At 43.9% G+C, this 19,107-nt stretch overlaps 1 protein-coding gene across 12 annotated transcripts in view; it reads left to right on the forward strand.

Annotated features, from left to right (window-relative positions):
- Positions 1-19,107, forward strand: part of WNK2 (WNK lysine deficient protein kinase 2) — a 96,914-nt gene that overhangs the window by 40,832 nt on the left and 36,975 nt on the right. For 10 of the 12 annotated variants that reach the window (XM_033071618.2, XM_033071619.2, XM_033071623.2 and 7 more), the window contains exons 5-12: positions 4,225-4,313; positions 5,092-5,311; positions 7,763-8,051; positions 10,795-10,991; positions 11,495-11,638; positions 13,818-14,009; positions 15,029-15,490; positions 18,404-18,718. In XM_033071618.2, the coding sequence (XP_032927509.1) occupies positions 4,225-4,313; positions 5,092-5,311; positions 7,763-8,051; positions 10,795-10,991; positions 11,495-11,638; positions 13,818-14,009; positions 15,029-15,490; positions 18,404-18,718 (1,908 nt within the window). The remainder of the gene's footprint in view (positions 1-4,224; positions 4,314-5,091; positions 5,312-7,762; positions 8,052-10,794; positions 10,992-11,494; positions 11,639-13,817; positions 14,010-15,028; positions 15,491-18,403; positions 18,719-19,107) is intronic. The other 2 variants (XM_033071612.1, XM_033071622.2) reach the window with 2 other exon arrangements.

Genomic DNA, 19,107 nt, shown 5'->3' on the forward strand with positions numbered 1-19,107 from the left:
TACTTAATTTATTTCAGTGACCTTTTATTCTGTCTGACCGTATTCTTATGGCTTAATTGCTGCTTTAATATTTGCATTCCTGTTCTTCCACGTGTGCCTGTATGTTTGCAGTTGTCCAGGATAAGGTGGTGGACATGTTTGGGAATGTGCAGAGAGCCTCCTTTCTCTGCCAGACAAGACATGGCTGTTCCAACTTGTCACCTCTCTGCTCTTTCAGCCCAAATGATGGAGTGTAAACATTAAAAAAATGGATATGTACCATAAATAGAACACTTATCTTTCCCAAGCAGTGGGACCAAGCCACATTTACCACAGTTCACTTGAAGTGATTTCCTGGTCAACATATTTGCAGTGCCCTTCGTTCTGATGCCATAATCTCATTTTTCATGCATAACTTGATGGTTTTTCTTACTCAGATATTTTTTGTGTTTAATCATTCTGCCAAGTGATTTTGATGTAGACAGTAGTGATGAAACATCAGAATCCGTGATCTTCCCAGGCTGCTCCAGCCCAGTGTTTTCTTAGGGATGCGCAGCAGAATGCACAGCAGAGCAGCTGCATCTCCAGGGAGTTCCTGGCCATCTCTTTGGGTTTAGTGGTACAAACCTGTGCTTCAGAACAAGCCACCCTGTGACAGTGTTCTGGTTTGCATACAAAACTTTTGTATTTGTTCTCATCAACTGTTGAAGGTTTTTCAGCATTCACAGGCTGTATGCCATAGTGCACACACCCAGAATAAATGCTGTAGCTGTGGCATAATGACAGCGGGCAAATAATGCTGTGAATGTCATTGCATGGACTTCTTGTGGCTTTTGGAGATCTTCTTAGATCTGCAGGTAATCCTCTTAGTTTTGCATTAAGATGGAGCACCATTCTGGAGTGAAAGAGAGATGAGTTTATAATTTTACACAGTGATGTCATGGAATAAAATCCTGGTAAAATTGAAAGCTTTACCTTCATTTCAGTGCCTTCAGAGAGTGTGTGCCAGGGTGCAGTTTCAGTTGGAAACACGGCTTCAGCTTTTTTGGTAGGCGTTTTTTTCCTCTTTTAAGAACGAAATGAGCCTAGAGTTTCCTTCAGGTGAAAGGTACAGTGGTAGCCCAGAGCAGGCTGTCTTTGGGCTGGAAGGGCACTTCTCAGGACCGGGAAAGCCTCTGGAATACTGACTGACATGGGTCAGATGTGCCAGTGACTCGTGTGGCATTCACTGTATCCCTTCAGAGCATCACGTGTTGCTCTTTCAGTGTGCTCTGCTGATGGAAAATGGCAAGTGGCTGTTTTTAGACCCTGCAGAACAAGCAGCACATTTCTTCTTATCCCTTGGGGATACAACTTTTAATGTCTGTAGCTGCTTTGTACTGGGCGGCAATGGATCACAAATCTAATTGCTTCAGAAAGAAGGGGATGGGAACAAGTGGTGGTGAGGGAGTGAGAATAAATCATCCTGTTTGAGATGGAGAAATTCTCAGAAGAGAAATTATTTGATTTCTCATTTTGAGAGATCTTTAATATATATATATATGTATATATATTAACATTTAAGGAACTTGTATTATCCTTATGCCCCTTATGCCACCCAGTGAGCCCTGTCTTTCACATGTGGTAGCATTGAGTTTATTTTAATTTGTAAGTGACTGTACAGCTTTCAAACTGTTACGGATAATTTCTTAGCTATAAAACACTTTGAATTTTGGTGCCATGTTTCCTTGGGAATGCTCAGAGAAGACAGATGGCTTTTGTTTAGGTGAATGAGATTGAGTCCTTTGATGGCAAATAGAATCCCCCTTCATTGTCAGAGCCACTGTGCTGCAAGGGAGGGTTTGCAGCATCCCAATGAGATGGCCTTGGAGAGTTTAATGAAGAGTAAGGAGCAAAAGCATCTTATGCCACAGGGACAGGGAGAAACACTTTGGCAGAGCAGCTCTGTTCAGTACTTCATTCTGCATGTTATGTCCTTGTTTGTTTTAATCATCTATTCATAGCTTAGCTGTTAAGCAGATTAACACAGTGGATGTTTGGAGAGTTGATATTCCATCCAAAGATGGGGAAAATAAAGTGGTAATGGAAGAATTGCTTTTTTTATTCGTGGAAGCAATTTGTAAGGTAAATATTGGAACCAGTCGTTGGGGATCTGATGCTCTGGGCACCCTGTGCCAGGGCCTCCCCACTAGGGAGGAATTTATTTCTCATGTCTAATCTAAACTTGCCTCTCTTCAGGTTGAAGCCTTTATTAAATCTTAGTACCCTTTCTTCCTGGAGAGGATCACACTAACATGGAAATCAGTTTTCTCATAGCAAACAACAGTGAATTGAAGTGTATAGATTTATCCTTCTTTCTCATAAAGAGTACACTAGACTCCTTTCAGAGGAGTTCTGCTGAAAATACATTTTGGTGGTGCTTTGTTTTCTCTTATTTCTAATTCAGGTATCAGAGCTGTCCTAAGAGCACACCTTGGCACATTGGAGCCAGCCTGAGCACTCCAGTGCCTTTTGACACATTTTTTAATACACAAAATTTGAACCCTCATCTCATCAGTAAGATTTAGGTTTGCTTAAGCAAATAATTCTTTTTTAGTGGGTGACAACCAACCAGATTATTTTGGTTTGTTCTCACAAAAATGGGTTTCTTTGGATCTCTGCAGCTTTCTGCTGAAGCAAAACCAAGGAGCTGAGTCTTTGTGTGACTATTCTATATATTTATTACTGTTTTTTTCAAAATTTATGATTTACATATTTCAGTCTAGAGTTTTAAGACAAATAGGAGGTTGTTGACTTAAAATTATTAATAAAGTTTGCAGTAGAATCTGAGGCTTGAATAGCAACAGAATGTTCATAAAGGGATAAAAGTATAATCTGATGCTGGAATATTCAGAAGTTCTCAGATGGGCTCCAACCCTCACTGAAATTAATTTATAAAATTCATTCAAGACTTAAGTCAGTGTATTACTTGCAGGTGCTCTTTGAAAATACTTGCTTTCTTCTTTTAATCCATTGGGTGAGACAGAAGTCCACTCTGCAGGGCTCCTTATCTCCATGAGCCATTATTTACTGTAATTTCAGAGTGAAACTTTAAAAGGATTTGAATGAAGCTAAATATCCAATTCCTGTTTAGTTATGTACTTAATCATATTCTGGTTTTTAGATAAAGGAAATTGTGTTTCCTTTTTATCCTGCTTATTGACTTCATTGGAAGTGCTTGGGTCCTTAAATGCTGGGGTCTAACTGCATCATCTCTTCCCAAATTAATTTTGTCATATTTTCTTCCATATACATCTTGGTTTCGTAGGTAGAGATAATATGTTTTTAAAAGGGAATCAATTAATTCTGTGATTTAAACTGGACATCACAAATAAACACAACTTCTTGTGTTGCCACTTGTCATCTGTAGCTGAATATATACATGGATGTGGCGACACTGATTCTGCTTCCCAGGGTTTTCGTCTGTAGTGGGTTCTTGGATTTTCTCCTTGAAAGGCCATGCTTACGGGGTGCTGTTCCAAATCTGTTCCCAGCAAAAATGCTAACATTTGACTGAGATTTAACTGGATTTATAGGTTGCACCTGCTCTATCACGTATTCCCAAGAGGAATTTCTAATATCCAGGGAAATTCAGTAGCAGTGAAGGGCTGTTGAGTGTATTCTCCTGCTTCCCTGATTGGTTTTTGGGGTTGATCTTTAATTTTTTTATGTAGAGGAGAATGTGTTGGAGAGTGTTTGGGTCATGGAAAAGGAAGAAGTTTGTGGGAAACAGGAATATGGAGTATTCCAAGGTATTTTAAACTCATTTTCAGCGCTAGCTATCTGAAAAAAACAGTGATTATTATCTTTATTCCTTTAGTGCTTTGAGAGTTACGTCAAAAACATAGAATGAATAATTTCAGAAAATGGTTATTTTTTAAATTCAAAATTAGCTGTTTCTTCAGTATTCACTTCAGAGTCCAGAGGATATAGAGGTAAAATTTGCAAAGACTGGTGAAGAAAAAGGGATACTTGCCGTGTGTATGGCTGAGCTCGTGCAAACTAGTGTACTAATTTTGAAGTGCAATGGTATTTAGAAATATAGATCCCTAAATCCTCAACTCAGTTTGACAATAAGACTAGCAACTTAAAAGTATGAGCTAGTTCTGGGGTTGAATTACCTTTAAAATGCAGAGAAAATATGCTCAATTAATAGGTATAATGCAATTATTTTTCACATTAAATTCTTTTTCTCTATGTTTGTAGGGTATAAAGCCAGCAAGCTTTGAGAAAGTTACTGATCCTGAAATTAAGGAGATAATTGGGGAGTGCATCTGCAAAAACAAAGAAGAAAGGTTTGTTTCAAGGGATTGAGTTTTGCATTAAATAATGTGTATGCTAGGATTTCAGAACTGTCTGTGGCTTTCTGCTCTGGTCTGTGGGTCTCCCCTGTGTAGGAGAAAATGCAGCATGGGAGTGCAAATATAAATTATTTCCTGCTTTCCTGACACTCAGTGTCAGGATAAGCAGTGCTGTTGTGTCTTGAAGCCCCTCAGCATCATTGTAGAACTGAGCTAGGGTATTCTTGCAATTTCCCAAAAACTCTCACTGGGAAGGTGCTGTGGGGGCAGTGAGGGTGATAAAGGTTGGTGTGGTAGTACAACATCACGAGCTGTTATACCAGATTTCATTGGCCTCTGTGCCTTCTTTCCAGCTTTGGTTTTAAAAACTAACGTTTTACTGGTCTCTGCCAGTGGTCTTGTGCTCAGTATTTCCTGACTTTCACAAAAACAGTTTTTAGTGACTGCAGCTGACTGCCTAGAGAGAATCTCTTCTCTGGTACTCTGTAAGGTCAGATAGTTAAAAAAAGTTGAACAAAGCTATAATCTGCATTTCTCTAAATGTTTGTGGTGTATGAGTATTGCTAAAGCTTTGAGAAATGGGAACTGGGATAACTTTTTCAATTTCACTTCCTTTTCAAAATCCCATGTCTTTTCAAAAAGAACACAAATTCACTGTGGGTGAACACCAAATGAAGTGTAAATATTTCCACCTTCAACAGCAGTTTCTTGTTACATACCTTTCTGAAATTGTTGACTTGCAGTGTTTGAATCTTCTTTATATCCTTTGCAGATATGAAATAAAAGATTTATTAAGCCATGCCTTTTTTGCTGAAGATACTGGGGTAAGAGTGGAACTTGCAGAAGAAGACCATGGTAGGAAATCCTCTATTGCCTTAAGACTCTGGGTAGAAGATCCTAAGAAACTGAAAGGAAAACCCAAAGATAATGGAGCCATTGAGTTTACTTTTGACCTGGAGAAGGAAACTCCTGATGATGTTGCACAAGAAATGGTAAAATACACTTCTGACAAAAATGTGTGTATATATAGAAAGTAGTGCATAAATCTCAAGGGACAACAAAAATAAGTTGGGTGAAGTAACTTCACTTGAACCACTCAAGGTGTCCAGTTTAGGCACTTTGCATTGATTTTGGAATGACTGCTGCAAGGAAGGGGTGAACAGGGAACAACTAACTGAAACATACTGTTTGAAAACAGATGCCTGAAATCACAATTGTGTATAGCTTAGGGACCATAGAGGTCTGGTCAACTTTTATATTTTGCAAACTCTTCTGCCAGTTCCTTAGGGTGTTGAATGTCTTTGAATTTATATGGAATCTGTTTAGTTCCAGCCAGCAGCTAGAAATGCATTAGAAGAGTTCAGAAATTCAGTCAAAAATAGTCTGCATTGAATTCTCCAAAGTGCTTTTCCCCACTTTTTTGTTGGTGTCACTTAGAAGGAATGTAGATGAGAAATGTGTGTGGTCAGCCAGTCTACCCCCCAAACTTTGAGAGGACACTGGATTAGGAGTTAAGAGTTGACTGAGAAACTGAGTCAGAAGTAAACTTTGTGTTTTTTAACAGATAAGTTTCACTTGCTGAATTTCTGTATTTTTATAATTGTGGGCTTTTGTTAGAGAATCTGTGTTCCAGTTTCTCCACATTGTCCTTGAACTCCTATTTTGATGGCACTTGCTGCAGTTTTTTCAGTGTTCTAATGTCACAGAGGCTCAGGGTCAGTAAGCACTGAGCCAAGGGTCTGAGCATTCCTGTGTTTGCAGAAATGTTTATTTTAGACTCTAAATCCTGAGGGATCCCATTTAATGATGTCATCACCACTCGTGCTCTGCTCAGGAGGCACTTATTTTGGTAATAATGCCTTCCTCTGCTGCAACTCATAACCATCTACCCCAAGTTTAGTGGGAGGAATTCAGACTCTTTTGTCTTCTTGTTGTTAGTTTGCAGCAGTATATCTTTGGAGAATTGATTTAGTTTAAAAATTGCTCCGATACCATTACTTACTGTTATATTTTGCATTTAAATATTGATGGAAATATTTGGAATTTCAGAGTTCTCTGGGTTGCTTGGTCCATAGTTGTGATGTTTTATTTTGAAGAAGAAATAATTCTCATGAAAATTATGTTTAAAAGGATCACGCCCAAACTACTGTGACACTGTACCCTTTCCCAGATAATTCCCAAGTAATTTTAAAATCTGTATTCTGCATTGATGCTTACCAAAGTGACTGCCCATGAAATGCTTTCAAACCTGAGGCTGTTGCAGGGGCAGAAAAGGGGGATGTTTATTCTTAAATGTCTAAATGTCCTTATGAATTGTGGAACACCAAAATCATGTGCTTTCACCAGTTTGTTGCTTCATGTGCTGTGAAAGAGAAAAATGCAGGAGACCTTCTGAGTAGAGGGAATTATTTATCATTACTGATGGGTTTTTGGTAGTCAGACAATTCCACCTGCCCAAAGGATGTGGGCAAAGGGAACTGAAAGTGTTGTAGTGGGTTTGGAAAGTGAAGTTAGCTCTTCCAACCAGTGGGTATTGCAAAGAGGCATGGCTTCATTAAAATTAAGCTGTGTTTTAAGATGCTTTGCACCCATTAATTTTAGCAGTGAAAATCTAAGCTGTGGAAGTGTCTTATGTTTGGGCAAGAGACAGGCAGGAAACTCTCTAGATTTCCCCATGGATGTAAGTGCTTTCAAATCTGTCAAATGTGCATGTTAAGAATGTAGGGAGAGCAGACAAAATTCTGGTAGGTCATTAAATGAAAACTCATACCCTGCTCTGCAGGAGATGATGCAAACAAGTAGCACAAAGATGAATTTCTGTTTTATCTGTTAAGCAGTTGAGTTCTGAGAAGCCTCATCCCCTTTTCCATCAAATGGGAACAGTCTGCTTTTTCTTTGTAAAAGTCAATCAGTACTGACTGACTTCACTGTTGAAGAGAAATTAATTTGAGACATAATTCTGTTAACATCTTATCCTTCATGATTTGCTGTGCTATCAAGCAGAGCAATTTGGAATGGTTAAGGCAATAAATTCTGATTTAAGGACAGTGTGATTCACTCCAGGTGCATTGTTCAGATATTCTTTTTCCTGTTTTGTCTATTCTTTTAGTGTTAAAATGAAAAAAGAGGGAAACTCATCTGCCATTAAACTTGCTTTCCTCAACGGATGTTTAGTGGTGGATAATCAGAGCCAGTATATATTCAGGTCTTAGACATTACCTCCTGGGTTTTTTAATGCACTAGGAATATAAGTTTTACTGAGAAAGAACTCCATCCCATCAAGCTATTGAGTTCCTGTTCTTGTCAGAAATAAATTTATATAAGTTCGTGTTGTTTCAAACTGGCTTTTCCTCTGGTGGGAAGAGGTTCCGGTATGGCGTGTTTGCTTGTGTACCTGCCCAGCCACATGCTTGGGACCTTGCTAAGTGTGTGCTCCTGTGCAGATTGACTCGGGGTTTTTCCATGAGAACGATCTCAAGATCGTGGCCAAGTCCATCCGTGACCGCGTGGCGCTGATTCTCTGGCGGAGGGAGCGCATTTGGCCCAGGATGCAGGTGGAGGAGCGCCGTGACTCGGAGGGCGTGGACAAGCTCAAGGCCCCGCAGGCACAGCAGGTCCAGGTCACCTACCTGTCCCACACGGGCCCCCAGATCCTGTCGGAGCCCGAGGAACCGGAGGCAGACCAGCACCCCTTCCAGCAGAACCTGCCCACCAGTGTCACCTCCGTCGCCTGTAAGTCTCGTGCTGGCTTCATGGGCAGACAGGGGTGAATGTCTGAGGGGAGACCCACAGTGACCTGATGTGGGTGTGTCTGAGTTTGGAGGACAGGTATCTGCTAAGAAAGGTACAAGCTTCTCTTTGAAATAGAGAATGTAAACCCTCTCCCTCCAAATTATTAGGATTTTGAAATTAAGAGGCTCTCGGGCAAAGATATGTGAATTAGGAATAACAGTTCTTTACTAAGAAAATTAAAATAGAAATACAGTACTGCAAAGAACAAACCCCAAACACTGACAAAGTCAGAATACAACCTGACGCCCTGTTAGTCAGGGTGTTTGTAGCAGTCCCATTAAATGGTGGTTACAGTCTCTTTGCAGTGACAGATATGGTTCAGTTGAAGCAGTGCTCCTGTAGAAGGGTGCAGTTTTTTTCTGAAGGTCCAGTGATGATGTGGAGAAGTCCGGTTTTCCTCTGGAGTCTAGATGGAAAAAAGGCTATCTTAGTGTCCCAAAATTTCAGCTTATATCATGGTAAGAAAGGCTTAGCTCTTCCCCCTGGCTGAAGCATCTCCCAATGGGAAGTTATCTTATCAGTCATACAGTGGGACTTAATGGGCCATTAGCAGAAGATAACTCCCTGCAGGAAGAATAGGTTGTGAAAAAATAAAGAACACTGCACCACTTGGTTTCAATGGATGGCCCATTAGCAGAATATCTCCCATGGAGATAAGGATCACTGCCCCACCTGGTCTCATCAGATGGTGATAGACTAGATACTTTTGATCACATCCTGTATTGTAACCCAAGACAAGGTGTTTTTGAGCTCCTGTGGAAAACACAAACATCTGAGACAGATGCATGACAATTTTGAAAGTGATGAAGTTTCAAGAAAACAGTACTGTATAGATAGTGCTTTATAACTCTCTATATATTCTGCTACTAAACAATTATCACAGAGTTTCTGTCTTACTGTTCTGGGCTTGTATGTAAGCACATTTAAGTAAAGGATGCTTTACCTTTAGCAATACACAGCTGTTTTAATTCGGGTATTTTATAAAGGGCTACGCTGAGGTCTGCTTTGAATACTGAGCTATTCATGTGTGCCTGTACAGGAAAAATCCTTTATATGATACGAGAAATAGCCATAACACTCATAATATTGATACATTCACAAAGCTTTTTATCTGAAACTAAAATGAGCTAATTTCATTTTTTTGGCTCATATAGTTATTTCATGCTAATTCCTTTGAGGAATACTGCAGTTATGACTTTTTGTTTCTTGTGCCGCAATGAAGCGACTTGTGCTTCCCATGGCTCTGCTGGACACGAGTTGGCAAAATGTTATGCTAAATATAACCCCCCACAATTTATTTCCTACTCCTCCTCAACTTTTAACCAGTGCTTTGTATTATTTGGCAATTTGCTATGAGATTATTTGAAGGGTTTCTTAGCATAGGACCTCTATAATTTAGAGTGGCACCCGGTCATGTTATTTGAGGTCAAATGTAAAAATGGAAATTAATAACTTAATGTGTGTAATGTACATTCTGTAAAGACCTGAAACTGACTTACAGCTTTTACTTCAGCACTCTACCATTAGGCTCTTTTTTTTTTTTCCCCTTTGAGGTCCTGAATAATTGTTTGTAATAAATTGGAATGTTAATGCAGCAGAAATCCCATCATGAGAGCAGGGCTGTGTTGGCTCTTCAGAAATGAATTGAATAAATAAAGAGGAGAGTTTAATTTTGGGAGAACAGCTTGGGAGTGCTGGAGAGAAATGTCATCTCTGGTGCTATTAAAAAGTAATTTATTATTTAAAAGCCAAATAAGTAAAACTTTATTTAGAATATGGAAAAAAAAAAAACAGTGGAAAGTGTTGGGAAAAGAAATAGTAATTAAGCTTAGCTGTAACTTAAGATTTTTTTTAAACTGTGTTGCAGTTTTCTTTCATTTTTGAATTTTAAATTCCTATTAGAAGCTATTTGTCCTTGGGATACTCCAACTGCAGTCTGGTTGTCTCACTTCCCTCCTCAAATGAAGAAAGCAGCAACTTAGGTTCAAACAGAGCTGGGCACTTGTATTTTACACACTTTAAAAGTTGTGAAAAGACATTTTTATATCAGCAGTACCAATATTTCCAGTTGACAAAGGACCTGGTGCTTGCCCAGAGCCTGGTATCTGTGCAGTTCCACGGGCTAACTGGGCAAATGCTCCACCAGAAACTCCACAGAGCTCTGAGTGTGCCAAACCCACTGGAACCTGCACAAGGGTTTGTGTTTGACCTTAATTGCACTACACTCAAGCAGAGCGTAACTTGCTTGACTGAAATCATACAGCATAAAGAATTTTATAATTTTCAGCGCTGCTAGTTAAAGTCAGTGCATCCCTGGAAGATGGAACTCTAAAAAACCCCATGACCTGCTCTGAACATGACAGTTGAGGTTTCTTCTCCTTTCATCCTACAAAATCTATAGCAATTTGCAATTCTTAATGTCAACCTTATGCCCTTTAAAGGAAATGTTAATGTACCTAAAATATCAGTGTGTGCAAAAATCCTTGGGGATGGATTTTGGCTTAAGAGAAGCAGTGTGTGCCTTTTGCAGAGAATAACATTGGTGTTGTATAATTTATTTATATAACAAAAGGGCTAGAGTAGTAAAAGTGCTAATTACATAAACCATGATGACCTTGCTCTAAAATCATCACTTGAACGCAGGGAGTTGTTGAGCTTTTAATAAAAATTACTGTTCCTCCAGCTGACAGCACGTTTGACAGCGGCCAGGGCTCCACGGTTTATTCGGACTCACAGAGCAGCCAGCAAAGCGTCATCTACTCATCCCTGCCAGACACTGTCCCTCCTGCCATCCAGAGGGTGTACAGCCCCCCCCTGAGTGAGGGCCAGCCTGTGCCCCACAGCCTTCCCCAGCTCGGCCACTACCAGCAGCCCTCAGCAGTAAGTCCAAATTATTTTCAATAGTTCTGTATCCTGGGTCATATTTCATGTTATTGTTTATGCTCTTGTTCCTAGAGGATATGGGTTTCAGGGGTCTCTGTGTGTGTTCCTCACTCACCTCTGTGCATGGTGACCTGCTCAGTCCCTTATCAGTCTGTTGGCATTGAACTGCATTAGTGGCTTTGCAGCAAAGCACAAGGAGGACATGGAGACCTACCTGTTGGAGTGTGTCCAGAGGAGGCCCTGGAGCTGCTCAAGGGCTGGAGCTCCTCTGCTTCCAGGGCCTAAAGGGGGTCCAGGAGAGCTGGAGAGGGACTGGGGACAAGTGATGGAGGGACAGGACACAGAGTGGCTTCCCACTGCCAGAGGGCAGGGATGGATGAGATTTGGGGAAGGGAGTGTTCCCTGTGAGGATAGGGAGGTCCTGGCACAAGTGCCCAGAGAAGCTGTCGTTGCCCCAGGATCCCTGACAGTGTCTCCCTAATGCTGCTGTCTCTCCACAGCCCGTCCTGCCCGCGGTGCCAGCTGCACCCGCTGTGGTGCCCCAGCACTACCAGGAGCCGGCGCTGCCATTCCCCGTGGTCCCCAGCACCGTGGCCCCGCTCCCGCTGGGGCAGCCGCCGCTGCCCGTGCTGGCCAGCCAGCAGGTGAGAACTGGGCTCTGCCATGGAGCTGTGTCAAGCCCAGCCCTTGCCTGTGATTGCTCTGCCCACCACAGGTGTCCCTGAGCAGCTGGGGCTGCCCCTGGAGCCCTGCGAGTGCCCAAGGCCAAGTTGGACATTGGGGCTTGTAGAACCCTGGGACAGTGGAAGGTGTCCCAAGTTTCTCTGCAAAACTTCTTAAAGCACCTATGTTCCTCAGAGACAGCAGTGTCCAGTGAATGTCCATGCTAAGAAGGGTAGGGCAGGACTGCAGGAAAAGGGGAACTCATCTGCCTACAGATTGAATTGTTTTGATGTTGTATCAATACGCACTGGTGGATCAGACATGTGGAATCGGTGTTGTATCTCGTAACTTTTTTTTAATTTTTCCAGTTTGAGTGTCTGTGCATTTACACTGCTGAGGTTATAATGAGGCAAAGTTACCTAATCTGCCTGGATATTTTCCCCTCGCTGTGCCTTATCCCATTCACAAGCATTTTCTAAGATACAAGCTGAATTTGAGAGGGAGGTTTTAAGAAGCCACTCCATTCCCTGAGTGCAGTTTTCCTGCTCTAATGAGATGTCTCCTGGAGTGGGAGGTGGCTAGCCACAAGTGCCAGTGCCCTCTGTCTCCTTAGTAGGCTGTGGGAAGCTGTCTGAGCTGCAGATTAACCCAGCTGGGATGGTGGAGTAGAGCTGGCTCTGGGAGCTGGCAGCTTTATGAGCTCCAGCTCAGCACTGTAGGCATGTGGCTCTGTAGCCGCCCTGCAGCTGGCGCTTGCTCTGGCAGGAGTTCCTCCATGGAGTGGGTAGGGACCCCCTCCATCCCTCAGACAGTTCAGGTGCCTCCACCTTGGTTTGCTCTGTCCCATCACCTGTGCCAGGCCAGCCCCTGCACTGCCATTCCCGTGGGTTTGGATTGTAACTGGGAAGATGCCACATCTCTCCCAAAACGTGAGATGGCAGAGATTCTATGTGCTGCAGGGCCTATTGAAGCCACCAGCCCCTTGGTCCCAAGTAAGTGATCCTGAGCCAGCCTGTGCCCCAGAGTCATCTTTTTGAACAAAAAGGATTTTTAAAGTATTTCCAGAACTAATTAGAAGAACTGAAGAAGAAGATACCAATAGCACATAAAACATGGGGGTTTGTTACTGATGATTTCCAGCTTTAATGCAACTTTTTCTCTCTATTCTGCTGTCCAAAGCCTGTCAGGTCAGGGGAGCACTACTCTCCCTGGAAAAGTAAAGCTACTTTTTTGGCTACTACATTGTCACTACTGTACATCAGAAATACCTGAAACCTAGCTTTTACTGCAATTATTATGGTTAATTGTGTCTCAGGTAATAAGTGTTGTACTTTCCATGTAATAATGCCTGCTCCATTGTGTAGTGACTTCTGCTTGCCAAGATGAGCTGGGTTTTAACTGCATCTTAGAAGTTAGTGGGTGGGGATTTCACAGGGCCAGCTGAAACAATCTCTGGGATTTAAAGAGTCTGAGTCATTACAAATAACCTCTTCAAGACAGTTAGCATTTGTCATTCTAGCAGATACATCTTGCATTTACATGTGTTTTCAGCACAGGCTCCTGTGCAGTGTTTGAATTAAGAGTGCCCATCTCTCCTGGGAGCTGTCCCTGCTGGAGCATGTCCTGAGGGGCTGGAGCATGACATGGGCAGGGAATGCAGCTGGGAAAGGGGCTCAGCCTGGAAAAAAGGAGGCTCAGGGGGACCTCTAGGCTCTGCATAACTCCCTGACAGGAGGGGGCAGCCAGAGGAGGGTCAGGCCCTGATCCCAGATAACAGGGACAGGAGGAGAGAAAATGACCTCAAGCTGTGCCAGGGAACCTTTAGGTTGGATATTAGGGAAGTTTTCTTCACTGAAAGAGTGGTTAAGCATTGGAATAGGTTACCCAGGGGAATGGGGGAGTCAGCATCCTTTGAAGTGTTCAAAAAGCATCTCAATGTGGCACATGGGGACGTGTTGTATGGGTGGACCTTTCAGTGCTGGGTTAATGGCTGGACTCAGTGATCTTAGAGGTGTTTTCCAACCTTAATGAGCCTGTGATTCTGTACTCCAAGTGCCAGATTTGTCCTGACAGCAAGCTGGGGAGAAGCAGGGAGCATGGCCAGCCATCTGGTTCCTTTGCAGCACAGAAACAGTAACCTTTTCCTTCTTGTCTCCACAGCAGCAGCCCATCTCACAGGCAGCCTCCCTGCAGCAGGTGCTCAGCAGCCAGCCCGTGTGCCCGCTGCCACCAACCCCCCGCCTGCTGCCACCATTCCCAGCGCAGGGCTCGCAGGTATCTGCCAGCAGCACCTCCCTGAAGCCCCTGCAGATCCCCACCGTGCCACAGCTCCCGCCCGTGGCCCCATCCCAGGTAACACAGGGCTGTGAGCACAGCCATTTGAGGAAACATTTCCAGCTAATAATTAACATGATTTGCAGGTTTTGTGTGGCTATTTTGACTGCATGCCAGTTTAATTAGGTGATAAGAATACTATTGCTCTTTCCTAATTTCTGTGTATTTCTTTGTTAGTTGTTTGGTGAATCAGAAATCTCCTTTGTGCCCAACCCTGTGCCATCCAGTTAATGGCAGTTCCAAAATGGCAGTAATTTTTTTGGGATTGTTTTGGTTTGCTCTTTTGCACTGTCCCCTGTGACGCAATCTCGTTCCCATCCCAGGCTTGAGAGCATGAGCAGTTGCCTGGTTTTATTGCTGTTTTCTGACCTGACTTCACCACTTCCCGCAACACCTGTTAGCCCTATCTGTGTCGTTCTGCTCTGGGTCTGTTCTCTGGAGCAGGGGACAGACCCTTCCTTTGGCCTAGGAAGGTGGATGGTGCTGTCACTGTCTTTGGTTGTGACAGGCACCATAACATGAAGCAACTTGTGCCAGAGGGCAGGAGCAAGCTGCTGGTGTGATGCCAGTGTCTGCTCCGTCACTGGGAGGCTTTGATTGTAAAAATCCTTTTTCTGGACTCTTCCATGCAGCCTGAATTGCAGCTTGGTTGAAAACAAGAGTTTAAATTACCTCACGTAATTTTGCATTAAGGAGTTTTGCATTAGGTCTGGCCCAATTCCTTGTAATTTCTGTTAAAATGAAAGCAGCTTTTAATTAGTATGTTGCTTGAAGGCTTCAAGCTGGTGTTAGAAGTAATTGTAAGCTTCTAAGGTATAAAAGCGTCCCCCTCAAATGAGTTTTTTTTGCTTTTACTAATGATTTAAGCATAAGTCATTTTTTATTACTGTTTGCGAACCTCAGGGAATGAATGGAAGTGATTAACAAACAGACATAATTATCCTCATGGCACACGTGGTTTTTAGGGTCTTGTGTGAAACTGCTTTATACCATCAGTGAAAGCTCTGGCAATTTATGTGATACTGTATTTTTTTCAGATTCCTCAGTTTCCTGTCATTCCTGCAATTACTCCTCTGGCAGGGCTTGACAGCCTTCCTCCAAACCTGTCTGACATCCCTGCTGCAAATGTGCCCCCCATTCCTGCTCCCTCCCAGTACTTTGCTCCAGCTGTGATACTGCCCAGCCTGCCCATGAACCCCACACTGCCCATGGCGCCCAACTCCCCTGCCCTGCCCATGCAGGCTGTCAACCTGCCTCACACCACCGTGGCTTCTCTGGTGCTGCCATGCCAGCCCATCGTACCAAACATGCCGGCAGCCACCATCCCACTGCTGGCGGTGGCGCCGCCGGGGGTGCCGCCGCTGCCGCCGCAGCCCGTGTTCCAGCCCACCTTCCAGCCGCTGCTGCCTGGCGACGCGCAGAGCTCCCAGCCCGTGGCCCAACCGCCGCCGGCAGCCCTGCAGCCCAGCGTCCTCCACGCTCCCGAGCCAGCTCACCAGGTAAATGTGCCACACAGTGCTCCAGGCCGCAGCCCTGCCTGGGGCTCTCTTCCTCGCCAGCGTTCATCCCTGTTCTGGAGATGTTTTGTTGACTTCTTGCCCTCAGTTCTGGAGGTGGTGGCTGAAGCTGTGGGGTAGCAGATGATGTCCTCAGCCAGAGATGGGAGTAATAGGGCATAATCCAGCTGGCTTTGGACAGTGAATGAGCAGAGCACTTGTTGAATTTCCTCTTCCTTCTTCATCTCAGATCTGGGAAAGTGTGAACTGTGGTTCTCCCGGGTCAGGAGGGTGTGCCAAGTCTTGCCAGTGCCTGTAGCGGGTTTGTGTGAAATGCAGGGGCTGCTGGGTACAGACAGCAAATACGGGGGAGCTGACGGGAGCATTGGAGTGGTTTCAGTGCGGAACATCTTTAAAACAGCAAAGGGAAGCAGCCCTGTGGTAAGGACTCTGAAAAACTGCGTGGAAGAGCACTGTCAAACATGCAGGGCAGGGGTGGATTCTAGCTGCAGACCCTTTCCCCCTTGAAAGAAACAAAGCATAAATGAGCTGAAGTATTAGCAGTATTTACATGGAAACTGCCTCAGGACTGACAGAGTCTGTAAATACTTCTGTTGACACATTTGTGAAACACAGTCTGACCAAAGCAGGAGAGGCCGCTCAACCTGTTAATACAGCATTTGGAAAATCTGTATTCTACCACATCCCTTCACCATAACACGGTAATTAAAATTCATAACATCCCATCCCAACCTGTCATGGCATCTTCAGAGCAGTACATAGTTTTTTAATTTCTCTCTTTAGCCATACATTTGGTATAGAATTACTGTTATTGAGCATGTCAGCAGCATGGGGCCTGGGAGTGTTACTCAGCGTTCCCTGTGGCTTTAGAGGGAATGGAATCAAGCACATTAGATGCAGTGAGCATGGCAAATACCAGAACTGGAGAGCTGATGTTGCCAAACCATCCTGACACAGTCATTAGCTATCAAATATGTATGGAAGAGTTGCATATGGAAGAATTTAGGATAAAAAATAGCTATTACAGTGTGCAGAGGAGTATTTTAAAAATATTGTTCTGATTTGAAGACTCCTAATGGAGAGGTATTACTGTACATAATGCCATGCTATTTTCACAGTTGATGTTTAGCACCTCTGAGTTTTGTTTTGCCTGGGTACATCTGTATGGGCCATTCATTTAAGAGTTGAACTTGATGATCCTTGTGGGTCCCTTTCAAGTCAGAATATCCTGTGATTCTGTGATTTGACATTAAAATATTTTGTGAATTATTCTAGTAATAGAAGATTTGAAATTGAACCACCCTTCTGTGGCATTACACCAGACCTGTCAGTCTAACAATCTCCCCTTGGGCAGCCATGTAACTCTGAGGTGTTGTGAAGTGCATTGTGTCTTTATTTTTATCCACATTAAAACCTGGAATAATAGTTTTGGCTCATACCGAAAACCTGCAGAGAGCATGCAGTAATGAAATCATGTGGCCTAGTTCCTATCTGAGTCGTTTTCTTTAATGTATTTTCCAACAGCCATAAGTCTCTATGTAATGATACCTCAAAAAAGGTAAAAATTGGGCACACTTTTACCTAGTACTAAAAGTCTTCTTTTCTTCCATGTATTCCTTTCTTTCCTTCTTCATCTTCCCACAAGCTTAGTCCCCCTAGAAAAATACATGATGTATCTAAAAGGAGAATGTTCTCTTTTTAAATGTACAACCCGAAAGGACTGTTATGCAGAGTAACAACCCAGTCTCTAAGGTAGCTGGCATCCTCTTGCCTGGGTCTGGTTCCCACCAGGTGCTTATGCACTCGAGTTATTTTAATGCATTGGAGAAATCCACTGAGCTAAGTGAAACTCCCTCTGTCTACATGGAAGTGTTGGCAGGATTGGGGCCTTGGGGCTTGGCACATCAAGAGTTAAGTTGGACTTCAGTGTGTAAACGGCAGTAAACTAGAGTAGGACACCGGTATATATTCTGTGAAAGAGTTAATTTTGTCATTTGTGACACAATTAATTAATTTGAGACCTGGTGGTCCTGGTTCTACATATATGGCAGATTTCTTAAAATACCGTAAGTTAGGTTATGAGTAGTGTGTTTTTCTCTGCATGGACAGTGTGGGGTTGTTGAAAGCAGATAAAAGTATTCAGGAGAATGAATTCATCACCTAAGATCTTAAAGCAAGTCCAGAGTAGTCCACAGAGCTGCTCTGAGCTCTGGAGCCCTTCTGCTCTGAAGCCAGGCTGGGAGAGCTGGGGCTGTTCACTTGCTGGAGAAGGCTGCAGGGAGAGTGCAGAGCCCCTGCCAGGGCTTAAAGGGCTCCAGGAGAGCTGGAGGGGAACTGGGGACAGGACACAGGGAATGGCTTCCCACTTCCAGAGAACGGGAATGGATGGGATGTGGGGAAGGAATTGTTCCCTGTAAGATTAGGGAGGTCCTGGCGCAGGGTGCCCAGAGAAACTGTGGCTGCCCCTGGATCTCTGGGAGTGTCCAAGGCCAGGTTGGACGGGGCTTGGAGCAACCTGGGATAGTGGAAGGTGTCTCTGCCCATGGCAGTGGGTGGAATGAGATGAGCTTTGAGGTTCCATCCGTCACAAACCATTCTGGAATTCTGTGATGTTTCATTTCTTAGCAAAATCTGGCCTTGTCCCTACTGGTAAACTAGTACCTGAGCAATGCACGTTGTCTTACTTGTACAGAGAGAATCTTTAGCTTTTATTTAGTGATTTCAGAGGAAGTTTAATCTCTGTAGTTGTTACTGAGAGCACCCAAACCCAGTCGCACTGCAAAGTTTGAGTCCTTTCTTCATGAACTCTGGTGACTTTGCTCCCTTGTCACATAGGTGCTGAGCCTACGTGTGGTGGCGCAGTGGTGTGTGCTAACAACTCTCGTTGTGTTGCAGCCCATGCCTGGACACACTCAGTTTGCTCTGGAAGCTGGAGCCCAGGTGCCTGTGCTGCCGGTGCAACCCTCCATGGTCATGTCACCGCCGTTGCAGCTGCAGCCGGAGCTGGTGCCGCCCTGCGTCCCTCCCGATGGAGTTCCCCAGGTCCATGGCAGCCTTGCCACGACTGCCCCGCCCGTCCCCATAGAGCCTGGCCTGCCTCTCCAGCCCTCTGCTCTGCTGCAGCTACAGCCTGATCTTTCCCAACCACTGGGCCAGCAACTCCCAGCTCCCTGCTCGGCTGTCACAGCAGGCGCAGAGACATCTCAAGAGGTAGAGCCCTTCCTCTGAAGTAACTCACCAGCCTCAGCCTTAATCTTCTTAGTTACTCCTGTGTGAAACAGGGCTTGTTGCTCAAGGGAGGTTATCACCTCTGTGTGTCAGCCGCTGCTCCTCGATGCCAGCAGCTCTGGGTCAGCAAATAATTGGCTATTCCAAATGAAACCTCATGCTGTAGCTCAGGAAATGTCTCACTGAATTAATGAGGCATCAGGGCTAAGTGCTTCCTTGTCCATAGCTGAGCACAAGCACAAAGATAGAAATCAAGAAATTCTCACTGTGAGTGAGTTAGAAGATGTTCTGTAGAGTTTTACCCATGTTTTGTCCAGTCTTGTTTTAAATGTCTCAAGCAGTTGTTCAACCAACCATTGCTTGCCTTAAGA

The sequence above is a fragment of the Catharus ustulatus genome, chromosome 13 (assembly GCF_009819885.2).
Source record: "Catharus ustulatus isolate bCatUst1 chromosome 13, bCatUst1.pri.v2, whole genome shotgun sequence".
NCBI classification, from domain to species: domain Eukaryota; kingdom Metazoa; phylum Chordata; class Aves; order Passeriformes; family Turdidae; genus Catharus; species Catharus ustulatus.